The 13,374-nt window shown below is 37.7% G+C and overlaps 1 protein-coding gene across 2 annotated transcripts in view; it reads right to left on the bottom strand.

Moving 5' to 3' along the window:
* The window catches only part of LOC142107597 (carotenoid-cleaving dioxygenase, mitochondrial-like), a 53,614-nt gene extending 47,444 nt beyond the window's left edge, over positions 1-6,170 (bottom strand). Inside the window, exon 1 of one of the 2 annotated variants that reach the window (XM_075191115.1) lies at positions 6,076-6,170. In XM_075191115.1, the coding sequence (XP_075047216.1) occupies positions 6,076-6,115 (40 nt within the window). In that variant the 5' untranslated portion in view covers positions 6,116-6,170. Of the gene's footprint in view, positions 1-4,814; positions 4,877-6,075 lie in introns of those variants that run through there. The other variant, XM_075191117.1, reaches the window with a different exon arrangement.
* Between the last annotated feature and the right edge of the window lie 7,204 nt (positions 6,171-13,374).

The following is a 13,374-nucleotide window of genomic DNA, read 5'->3' as shown; positions in this document are numbered from 1 at the left end:
AGGACAACATTAAGGCACTAGGTTGTTGGAAATCGGGCGTGTATAAACGGTACATATGCCTGTAGTCCGCTGGGTCCACCAAAATGAGGACAATGTTATAGGGGAGGGCTGTAAATTGTTGGAAAGTCATTTGTGGTACTGCATCTAATCCGTTCTCCTTCTTTCTTCCTTGCCCCCCTCTACCCCCATCGGTAGTGTTAGGCTTAACAGCCCGTCACATTACGTTGGGGCATGAAGGATTTTTCCCATCTTTCTTCCCGGACTAAGGCCTGATTAGTAATGAGCCACCAGGGTTTTTGGGTTTTCGCCTTCATTGGGGCTACCAACTCCACCCCCCCTCCCAAATCTTTCTTCTTTAATCGCTTTACCCCATGTATGGTATAATCCCCTCACCTGGGCATGGCATGTTAAATATGCATAAAGGTGAAGGTTCCAGGGGGTTCGCAGAGACGCTGCTTGACATTAGATCATTCTGTTTTACCCACAGGTGCTTTGACAAAGAAGATCCGGGTATGGGTTATTGGTCAATCGTACGTCCACTGGGCGCCAGACACAGGGCTGCCAAAAATTTGGCTATTATCGATCACAAGCAAGATAATATCCGATGGATAGGTAGGCAAGGTGTGCAATGGTCAGCCTTAATTCCCCTGCTGTCCATGCAAATTGCAAAAGATAGTGCCCTGGACTTATTAATAGTACATCTAGGGGGTAATGATTTGGATCTAGGTAAGTCCCTGGATTTGATTATAACCATAATAGAAAGTTTGTGGTCAATTAGAGCCCAATGGCCATCGATTCATCTTTACCGGTCTGAAGTCATACCCAGATTAGCATGGAGATGCCCGATTGATCCCTCTATTATGAAGCGTATCATCAAGAAATTGATTCATTACATAGGTAGAGTAATAAGATACCTAGGCGGAATAAGCATTAAACACACCCAAATAACAGTCGATCAGGTCCATTTATATTGGGCAGAAGGGGTTCATCTCACAGACGAAGGTTTAGGTAATTTTATCAGGCATTTATCTAGAGGGCTATAGGAGGTGTGTAGGGCAATTGGTGGCGGGCTGTAAACCTAAAAGACCTCCAGCTTTGGCAGGAAGTCAAATTTGGTGAGTCGGCAACCAGTCACACGGTGCTATTGCTGATTGGCCAAAGGGCACTACCCTCTTCGAAGCACCTTGGCTCTTGGTTCTTTAAACAGGACTCCTTGGCCTGCTCTGTACAGGCAGGACATTGTGAGCCCAGAGAGGGGGGCATGCAAGCTGATGCCAGATTTAGCTAGTGGCGGATGGCCATACACTGTTTGGTAATGCGGACGTAAGAGTTAGCACCGACCAATCATAAAGGACTTGTCCTGGGACCAGTGGTTAATGCCGGACGGCCATACACTGTTTGGTAAGTTTGACATAGGTTGGGTGGTCTCTCCATCCTTGCTTTCTCCATCACTGATTTAAATTCAGCAAATTATAATTGAATGCTAATAAATTGCAACTTAAATTAGTCAAATTTAACAGTTGTCCGGTGTCGTTATTCTTAGTGTTAAGTTTGGTTTTGGTTAAGCGTGTTTGCAGGGGTATGTTAACAGAGGTTAAGAACTCTTCAGTCTGCAGTTTATGACAAGTGCAGCCATAAGTGAAACGTCCCTAAACTCAGATGATAGGGATAACAAATGGTACCTGCAGCTTAAGGGTTAACTCCTCTCCAGTTTCCAGCCAATGGGATGGGGGTGGGTGTTTAATCAATGGAGAGGATATACCCCGGGTCAAGGCATGTGTCAAAAATGAAATGGTTTGCGAGACTAAGGCTAAATAAACCAATCATAAAACGCTTATTAGGTTAGTGCTTTTATTGGTATTTGCAGTAAATACAATTGTACATTTTATTATTGTATTGTAACTTCTGGTTGTTAGGATATTTTAAATTTTAAATATAATGTAATGTTACGTTGAAGATAGTGGGCCTATTTATCATCATTCGGGTTTTTTTGGCTAAAACTTCTCAATCCTTATCTCCTTGATAAGGATTGAAAGTTTCCAGCAATGTATCAAGAAAGTTCTCAGGGACAGCAGTGATGATAAATAGGCTCACTATCTTCAACATAACATTTCTTTATATTTAAAATTTAAAATATCCTAACAATCAGAAGTTACAATACAATAATAAAATGTACAATTGCATTTACTGCACATACCAATAAAAGCACTAACCTAATAAGCGTTTTATGATTGGTTTATTTAGCCTTAGTCTCGCAAACCATTTCATTGTTGAAACTTTGTGAAGGACAGGACTGTACTTTTAACCTACCATAAAACAAGGGCACGCGAACACCAATCAGAGTGAAAAAAGTAATTGACTGACAACTACATTAGCCAATGAGCACAAGACAGGACTTGTTTGTCAGCCAGTATATGGCCCGCTGCTGTGGAAGATGAGGGGCTTGCTGTGGAAGATGAGGGTCTTGGGCACTAGGTGGACTCTGCGGGCGACAAGTAAGTGGCGTCGTACAACAATACACAAAGCGAGACTTCTAGTCCCTGTACATTGTTACCGGTATATTGTACGTGAGGTTTCCCCAGTGACTCACCTCTTCATCGCAGTCTCTTCTCATCTGAAGAAAGCAGCGTTGATCTCCTTTTTTTTTTTTGTTAGTGCGCATACGCTGACTATAAATGCCGGGCATGTGCACAGACATCTCCAACTGTGAGTGTATGACCTCAGCTTGTCGGACGGACGCCAGCACAGAAGCTGCAGCAAATTAATTAATGCTTTTTTTCAAAAAAAATTTTTTACTTATGAAAGGTATGTTAAATGTATTCTGAATACTTGTTTATATTTTTTATAAAATCCTTGTTAAAATTAATTAAGTAATGTAATGCAATTTCATTGAAATGGAACCTATCTATATAAAAGTCAAACACTAGAGTTAATATTAAATAGTGAGCACTTTTTTCATATATATCTTATTAAAATTAATTATTTAAATAATACATGGTCACCAGGTTCACATCGTATATAGCAATAACCAATAAAGGCAGTGAATAGTTGTTCACAACAGCAATCAAACTGGAACTTAAACCAATTATTTTTTATTGTAAAATATAAGGTTACCCATTTACACAGGCCCATATAAAATAATAAGTAAACCGTTATATTGATAATAAAAAAATATATATTTTATTTCTTGCTCATATAAGTATATAATAGCATCACAAAGTGCAGATTAGATTGATTATTTTACCACAACCCCTTTGATGACAGAACAGGTAACAATCATTTTCGTTAAATCATATTAAAAAGTAATGTGTTTTAATTCTGAATACTATACTAAAATGTTTAGTTTACATTTGTTAATCTGACATTATTTATACATTTTTGCACTGTAAAGTAATTACACATATATTAAAAACAAATATTAATTTTCAAATCCCAAATACTTATATAATATTTAAATTGAACCTTGTAATTTGTAACATTTATTGTAAAGTAAATACCCTAAACACAATTGATTTTGGTGGATGAATGTAAAATGTTTGCATATAGCAGCTGCATGTGTTTTCACTTTTTTAAAAAGTATTTAAGCTTGTGTACATTTAATTGTCAATATGGCCTTGCAGTAGCTTCAATAGATATATATCTACTTAACATCTTTAGATAAGTGTGGTGGGGGCTAATTGAAGTGACTCACACACACATAATCAAATAGTTTGCTGTATGTATCCTTATCTTGTGACCTTTAAACTTGCTTTTTCTGTCTGCATGCTATTGTTTTTCTTTTTTTTCACATTTGTATATAAAGATTCTTACAAAACAATATTTGAACTTTGTGGAACAATTACCATTGAAATCCACAAAATATCCTGCAAAGGAAATTTTAATTGTTCATTTTTTTCATTGTAATGTAATTTTGCTTTCATGTAATAATACAGCATTTTATCCTAAATAAGTAAAATAAACATAATACCTAATCAAGTAATAATATTATATAATGTCATAGGCAAACCGAGAGGGGGGGGGGGGGGGGTTCCTAGTGCCTGGAAACCCCCTCCAAGCCTAGGACACTGTATAATTGAGGTGGCTGGACCCTGCTCCCGCTTTATACAGTTCTGCTTGAAAAGGGAGAGCTGCGTGTACCTAACAGTAGTGCATGTAGCATTGCCCATGTATATTATGGGGATAGGAAGAGTTGGAGAGCAGCCAAGCACTGTCTAAAATTATAGCCACGCCCCCCATGCATGCTGGTCATGCCCACTGGCGGCATGGTGTGGAGACCCCCCTTTACAAATCCTGCGTTTGCCCCTGAATGTGTTCTATAACAGTAAATGTTAATTTTATAAAAAATGAACACTGAAGTTATTGTGCATCCCTGATTTTGCTAAAAAATTTTTTTAACAGAAATCATTCACATCGAGGTAATCATCCTGCTAAGTTTGTGTAATCTTTTTGCACTCTGTAGATGTCTTCCTACTCAAGCAGCAACAAGGATTTGGAGACGACAAAAGTGGGACAGAGTGCACCCCAGAATCCACATACTAAATCCAGCACCACCACAAAATGTTAAAGGACGCTACAGTTTTCTCTTGCAGAAAATCAGGCCCTAGTAGATGCAGTCCTTCAAAATTACTCCATATTATTTGGTCGAACAACTAGATATAATTATGGGTCAGAGACCAAAGAAGCTGTTTGGCGAACTGTGGCTGAGAAAGTGACTGCGGTGGGTAGATGGCAAAGAAGTCCCAGAAACATAATCATTATTTACTAAACTTTACAATCCTTTAGATTGTTCGCTCCTTTGAGCAGGGCTCACGTACCTTCTGTTTCCATCACTTTTAACTGCGCTCTCCAGCTACTCAGCTCACCTCCTCTCAGTCCCTCTGCCCTCTGTCTCCTCTCGCTTCTCTCCGCTCCCTTCAGTGACTCTCAACCTGTCATCAGTGCCCACCCTCTTGGGCCATAGTTACCTGCCTGTACTCACTTTTCCCCTCCCTCCCTCTCTTTCATGCTGTGCCTGAGCCCCCAGAGTTATAGTGCTTACTGTTACTTGTACTGTGCTGTTTCACCTTTTACTGTGCCATTGTTTGTCCTTGTACGGCACTACGGATACTTTGTGGCGCCCTATAAATAAAAATTAATAATAATAATAATAATAATAAACCAGGCTGTACAACTGTGGTTGGAAACCTCAAGAGCAATTGACAGAATAACATCATTTTTTAAACAGTATTCAGTTCACCAATGCAGTCCTACTCATGTGCATATTTTGACAGCACTGTATTAAATTACATTATACTGAAGAAAAAACAAAGCAGAAATCATGTCAGAAAGCTTCTTCTCTTGTACTCAAGTCTATTTTTACTAATGTAAACAATGAGCAGATAGTGTCAGGTACAATGTAAGCTCAGCTACTGCAGAACAGGTATATTAATTCTAGTTCCAGTTACGTCTGTCAGGCTCATAATATATTTATTTCTCATAATAAATTCACTCATATTAGCAAAAATAAGAATATGCTGCACATAACGTATCTATTGGGAAAACAATTTAAGTCCAGTTGTGACTGAAACGTTATATGCATTTCTGAAAAGTGACCAATCATCCATTTCTTTACAATAAATAATAATCCACCTTTACATTAGTGACCTGCGCTCTTTAAGACAGTGAGAAACTTCTCTCGCAGTTTCAGTCCTGAATTAAAACTAAATTGTCTTTAGAGCTGCACTGTATCAAAGCTGTTGTCACAGATAGGAATCAGAAATCCAGGATGCAAAATCCGCAGAAACCAGATAATTGTACGGGCTGGGAATCCGGACAATTTGCTAGGGGTGTATTTAGAAATACAGGTTCCGAGTCTAATACACGGTGCTCATGTTTAAAGCTGTGCAATTACAACACATAGAGCCTGGCATAGCATGCAGGTGCTAGATCCACATCGTGGATAAATCCATGTTAAGCTGAATCCACAGGGTTTCTATACATTGTATAACAGCACTGGGAAAACCTCATGTACAATATACCGGTAACAACGTACAGGTACTAGAAGTCTCGCTTTGTGTATTGTACGACGCCACTTACTTGTCGCCCGCAGAGTCCAGCTAGTCCCCAACACCCTCATCTTCCACAGCAACGGACCATATCCTGGCTGACAAACAAGTCCTGTCTTGTGCTCATTGGCTAATGTAGTTGTCAGTCAATTACTTTTTTCACTCTGATTGGCCCTTGCGTGCATTTATTTTATGGTAGGGTTAAAGTACAGTCTTGTCCTGCATGAAATGTCAACAATGAAATTGTTTGTGAGACTATGGCTAAATAAACCAATCATAAAATGCTTATTACATTAGTGCTTTCATTGGTATGTGCAGTAAATGCAATTGTATATTTTATTATTGTATTATAACTTCTGATTGTTAGGATATTTTAATTTTTAAATATAAAGTAATGTTATGTTGAGGAAAGTGGGCCTATTTATCATCACTCGTTTTTTTTGGGCTGAAACTTCTCAATCCTTATCTCCTTGATAAGGATGGAAAGTTTCCTGCAATGTATCAAGAGAGTTGTCAGGGACAGCAGTGCTGATAACCTGCTGTGACTCTTCATTACAGTCTCTTCTCATCAGAAGAAAGCTGCGTTGATCTTAGCCTTTTTTTTTTTTGCAAGTGCGCATGCGCTGACCAGAAATGCCGAGCATATGCACAGTCATCTCCCACTGCGAGCGTATGATCTCAGGTTATCGGACGCGCGTCAGCACAGAAGCTGCAGCAAATTAATTAATGGGGTTTTTTTCAAAAATTTACTTATGCACGGTATGTTAAATGTCTTCTGAATACTTGTTTATAATTTTTTTTAAAATCCTTGTTAAAATTAATGTGAATCAAGAGTGATTTTTTATAAGTAATGTAATGCAATTTCATACAAATGGAACCTATCTTTATAAAAGTAAAACTCTAGAGTTAATATTAAATAGTGAGCACTTATTTAATATATATCTTATTAAAATTAATTCTTTAAATAATACATGGTCACCAGGTTCACATCGTATATAGCAATAACCAATAAAGGCAGTGAATATAAAATATAAGGTGATCCATTTACACAGGCCCATATAAAATATTAAGTAAACCATTATATTAATATTAAAAAAATTAATCTTTTATTTCTTGCTCATATAAGTATATAATAGCATCACAAAGTGCAAAAATAGAAATAAAAAATAAATGCATAATATAAGATATAAAAATGTTTAAAATATTAGAAAAATATTTGCTGAAATTAACAATATAAATTCTTGTTAAATTTTCTGCTGACCACCATACACTGATTTATTATATGACCATTGATTTGTATTTTTAGATTGATTATTTTACCACAACCCCTTTGATGACAGAACAGGTAACATAATCATTTTCGTTAAATCATATTAAAAAGTAATGTGTTTTAATTCTGAATACTATACTAAAATGTTTAGTTTACATTTATTAATCTGACATTTTTTATACATTTTTGCACTGTAAAGTAATTACACATATATTAAAAACAAATATTAATTTTCAAATCCCAAATACTTATATAATATTTAAATTGAACCTTGTAATTTGTAACATTTATTGTAGTGTAAATACCCTAAACACAATTGATTTTGGTGGATGAATGTAAAATGTTTGCATATAGCAGCTGCATGTGTTTTCACTTTTTTAAAAGTATTTAAGCTTGTGTAGATTTAATTGTCAAAATGGCCTTGTAGTAGAGTAAATAGCTATATATCTACTTAACATCTTTAGATAAGTGTGGGGGAGGGCTAAATGAATTGATTTAGAAACACACACAATCAAATAATTTGCTGTATGTATCCTTATCTTGTGACCTTTAAACTTGCATTTCCTGTCTGCATACTATTTTTTTTCTTTTTTTTTCACATTTGTATGTACAGATTCTTACAAAACAATATCTGAACTTTGTGGAACAAATACAGTTGAAATCCCAAAAATATCCTGCAAAGGATAGGTTAATTGTTCATTTTTTTCATTGTATTGTAATTTTGATGTCATGTAATAATACAGCAATTTATCCTAAATAAGTATAATAAACTTAATATCTAATCAAGTAATAATATTATATAATGTGTCCTATAACACTAAATGTTAATTTTATAAAAAAATAAACACTGAAGTTGTGCATCCCTGATCTTGCAATTGATTTATTTTTTACAAAAATAATTCACATCGAGGTAATCATCCTGTTAAGTTTGTGTAATCTTTTTGCACTTTGTAGATGTCTTTCTACTCAAGCAGCAACAAGGATTTGGAGAGACAGAGGTGGGACAGAGTGCGCCCCAGAATCCACATACTAAATCCAGCACCACCACAAAAAGTACAAGGTTTTCTCTTGCAGAAAATAAGGCCCTAGTAGATGCAGTCCTTCAAAATTACTCCATATTATTTGGTCGACCAACTGAATATAATTATGGGTCAGAGGCCAAAGAAGCTGTCTGGCGAACTATGGCTGAGAAAGTGACTGCGGTGGGTAGATGGCGAAAAAGTTCCATTGTTTGCAAAAAGAGGTATCAAGACTGTAAAATAACTGTGATGAAGAAGATGTCCCTGATATATCAACATGCAAAGGGAACTAGTGGGGGTCCTCCATTGCATATAGAACTGGTGGAATGGGAAAAAACGATTAAGGACCATATCTCACACAGCAGTAACTGGAGTAGCAGCAGGAATGGATACAGGTGAGGATCACTTTTATAGTATTTGATTTTAATTATAAATTAATACCATTTAAATATTTAATTATAATATCTAAAAAAAATTATAATATATTTCATTTTGTTCACATTACAGGTTCACTACCAAGCAATGAGACAGCCACTTCCCTTGCATCAGGTAAATAATCACATATATTGTGCAATTAAAAATCCAAATAAGTAGTTTCAATTTATTATATGTTCATTACAGTTTCATATATGTTATATATTGTTCATCTTAGAGATTCTTTTGGAAAAAAAAGAAAGAAAAAACGTAAGTATGTTTCTACTGCCATGAGTGGTAAGGCAACATGATACTAAATGCTTTATTGATAATAAATTATGTAAAAATAAAATTCCATTACATATGTTTCCATTTATTTTTATTTATTTTTTTATTTTAGGCCATAGCAGCTCTTTTGCAAATCACCTTGCAGAAACGTAAAAAATCTCCCAAAAAAAAAAAAGGTTACACTTTAATATTGTATAGCTATATTGCATATACTACTTATAAAAGTATTGTTTAATAACTTTCACATTGATACTGTAAGCTTTTATGTGAGTTATAGTAGTATTCAATTTACCTAATGATTCACTTATAGCCTTCAATGTAGAATAATATATTTATCTTAGTTTATTAATGAAGTCTAATATGCTTAAATAGTTTTTGTTTAATTTTTTTAAAATATATTGAATTAAAACAGTATTAATAGAAATTAATGGGTTCTGCAATTTTTTGGGAATTGACAGGTAAAGCTGGCAATATTTTAAATATCAGCATTGATGGATTATTCAAACATTTTAATAATCAAAAGTGGTTAATCTTAGTTTTGAAATAAAAAATCTCTTAAAAATGTTTCTGTTGTGTGAGTGTTTATGATAACTAATTGTGACCTGTCAGCTACAATGATGCATAGGGGAATTTAATTGTGTTATCTGTGAACCACAGCCTAATTATTAGCGTGTTTGAAAACAATACCGGTGATTGTGTTATGTTTCTTTAGATCATTCTAAAAAAAGTAATAAAACATCAAGGGAGAGCACATCGTCATCAGATAACTAATCCTATACAGTAATATAAACATCAATATAAAAATGTAAAAGCTGGCAAGTTAAAACCTTTGTAATAATTTTTAAATTTTTTTGTTTATCTATTTATTTTTTAAAGTTACATCTCAAGGTGTTAAAAGAAAAAGTGGACACCGAAATACATCTCCTGGTTTGTAACATAACCATTGTAATGTTTTTTAAATGGTGTTTTGTATGCTTATTTTTAATTGTTTACTATTTCATTTTATAAATATACAAGAACACTATCTTTCACTTTTTAGATTACTGATCTATTGTTTCTGTAGATAAATGGAAAGATGTTTCATTTAAAATGTATCATGCTTTGGAAACATCCGCAACAGGCAGTACCAAAAAAGGACATGGTCACAGGGAAAAAGATGTAAAAAGACGAATGTTGGAAAAGTCCAAGAGACTTAATCCATCTGGTACATGTAACCTTTAAAGACATTTTGTTACTATGTTAGGTTTGGTTTATGTTATTTTAGAGTATAGGTATTATTACAGATTTAGCGCTCTCTCTCTGTATAGACACCAGAGAGAGAGAGAGAGAGAGAAATATAGTCATTGTAGTAACTGTACCTGGATTAACCCTCTTGAACAATAAAGTAAAGATATAGTTTAAATTAATTACTAGTGTAACATGTAACAAATATTTTTTACAGGAAGAACTGATAACTTGACATCAAAGCAGAAACATAGCTTTGCAGAATGCTCAACTCCAATTTCAAATATACCTGCAGGTAATTTACAAATTTAATTGGTGTAAAAAATTTTCAAAAATGATCAAAAGAATTGCTGCTATGTATCTAACTGCACATATAAACCGTTTCTAATGTACAATATTTGCCTTTTATTTGTTGTTAGCCTCTGCGGACTTAGTTGATGAGGTGGAAGAAGAAACCGAAATGCTACAGTCTGAACATTTATCAAATACTACTACTATATTAAGCGATGCCGAGTCCACTAAGGTTGATAATGCAAGCACACCATTAAGTTTTTCACAATCCATTCCTTTTTCTAATACAGTACAGTTTTAAGTGATGCTGAAATATCAAGCAACAGTACATCCACAGTATTAACAGATGAAGATTCTAACACTTTATCACACACACCAAGGGCTAGATTTACTAAGCTGCGGGTTTGCAAAAGTGGGGATGTTGCCTATAGCAACCAATCAGATTCTAGCTATCATTTTGTAGAAGGTACTAAATAAATGAAAGATAGAATCTGATGGGTTGCTATAGGCAACATCCCCACTTTTTCAAACTCGCAGCTTAGTAAATCTAGCCCCAAGAGTCTTACGAGATGCAGTAGATTTGAGTAGTCAGACAGGATCTTTAAGTACTGTGAGCACACATATTGTTACCCCTTACGAACATCACGCAGAGTGAAAAGAACAATAAAACTTCCTCAGCGATATTGGGATTGGTGACAAAAATGGTACATAATGACAGTCAATTTTTTTAAAAAAAAAAATGTAAACACAACAGATTAATTTTAATAATAATTGTTTAATTCTGTGATTGAAGTAAAACATTTTTTGTTTGGATCCCTGCATAGGTAAAAAAAGAAAGGAGGATGCTAACTTGGGAACATCACCACGGACCAAAGGTGATTTTAATATTTCATTTTGGATCTATAAATTTTTACATAACATGATAGCCACCTCAGTGTTGCTGACACTGAAGGACGTTAAACCTGTAAACTGAATATCTATCCGTAATATTTGGATTTTGTGTACACCATCAAACTCCCTAATGTTTTATTGCGTGTTCAAAATGGTATTACTGTAGCGCCTGCGGGGAACCGGACAGACGCATTACAGAAGAACTTACTTTGTAAGTGATGGTCACCTCCAGTCTGTTTCCGATGTCCCAGCTGCGATTCGATCCCAGCAGATCAGCAGCCGCAACCCTTGTCACCTCCAACTACGTCCCTCTAAGAAAGAGACAGAGATTACAGCCGTGCCTACCAGGAAAGGGCTGTCCGAGAACACGGCAATGAACAAGGACACTCTCAGTCCAGACTCACTTGCCACCTCCTTACTTTACTCTCGCCAAGGCACGGGGGACTACAGGCACTCGAGACCAGGAACAGTCCCGCCTCAAGTACCTCGCACACCTCCCGGTGAGGGCCTAACCAAAAAGGGGAATCGAGCGTGATACTCACCAGGACACTCCTGCTTCCGGTCCTGCTCTCCTGCACCTCCCCGACACCTGCGGATGACAAGGAACACACAGCCTCCCTCTGCGCTAACAGTGAGACTAAAGGTGTGCACCCACAAACGCTAAACTGACTACAACAGCGACCCGACCCTAACAACGCTCTAATGGTCGGCAACGCAACTAAGTCAAACAACTATGACTAACTAGGTGTGGTGCACTAACGGAACTGCTCACTGACCACTACGGGGAACACCAGCCGGTGTTCACGGACTATACCGGAGGGCGGTTCCTAACCCCCTCACCCAGGTCTAACCAAGGAGACTGTCTCCTTACTATGGGGTCACCCACGGACCCTAAGGACCGGCTGCACCAGGCCCGACTGAGGCTCGCTGGATCAGCACACTAACCCACAGGCCGACTGCCGCACGGAACATCCGATCGAAACTGAACCGCCCGACTGCCTGTACTCAGGTATCGAACACGTATCCTTACACCCTGAACCACAGGATGACCTGCACGGAACTCGGGCTTGGAGACCCTCGACCAGAACCACGGGCCGCCCCTGGAACTGCCTCAAGGTGTGCTGCACTGCCACCGACTCGCTCAGTCACCCCCTCTGGGAACCAGCGTGACCCCAGGGACCTAGGAGCGGGAAAACTACGTATGTTCTTCCCTGACTATGTGTAAGCTGGTAACTACACTTGTCCCCCACAGCACGGGTTAGTACAGGAAAACACAGGAAAAAAGAGCCTACCTTTAATGGGGGCCTGACGTCTTGCCCCTGGACACAATTATGTAGCACACCCCAAAATACAGTAATACAGCCAATACTCGCCGCACAGACAGAATACAGTAATACAGTACTTTGTACGCTACTCACCAGAGCACACAGCTGCTAGCCAACCAGCCGGCTGCTACAGCACCCACAGGAGCCTCCGCTCTACTGTACCTCCTAACTTTGTGTGCCCACCTCACACAGGACCGTGCCCTACGCTCACAAGGCTCTCACGCCTCTGTCACACCACCAGGGTCTTATGCCCTACACACCATGTGCCTCTGCCCAGCTACAAACCGAGCCTTGTGCTCTGACCATGGGCCTCAGCCCCCTCTCTAACTCAGGGCTCTAAGCCCACTACCTAGGGCCTTGTGCCCTGCTACCTAGGGGCACTAGCCCCTGTCTACTTAGGCCTTGTGGCCTCCCTATCTATCTACTAGGGCCTTGTACCCTTACACAGCCTATGGGCTATCAGCCCCCTGCCAAGGCCCTGTGGCCTTTCCTATGGCCTCTAGGCCACTACCTAACTAAGGGCCTTGTGCCCTTGTACACCTGGGGGCTCTGAGCCTCCCCTTGTGCCCTTTAACAACTATTATGGCCTACTGGCCCACTACTTAGCA

This window comes from Mixophyes fleayi, chromosome 11 (assembly GCF_038048845.1).
Source record: "Mixophyes fleayi isolate aMixFle1 chromosome 11, aMixFle1.hap1, whole genome shotgun sequence".
Lineage (NCBI taxonomy): Eukaryota > Metazoa > Chordata > Amphibia > Anura > Limnodynastidae > Mixophyes > Mixophyes fleayi.
Note: the sequence above shows the minus strand (reverse complement) of the source record. Positions and strands in the feature narration are given on the sequence as shown.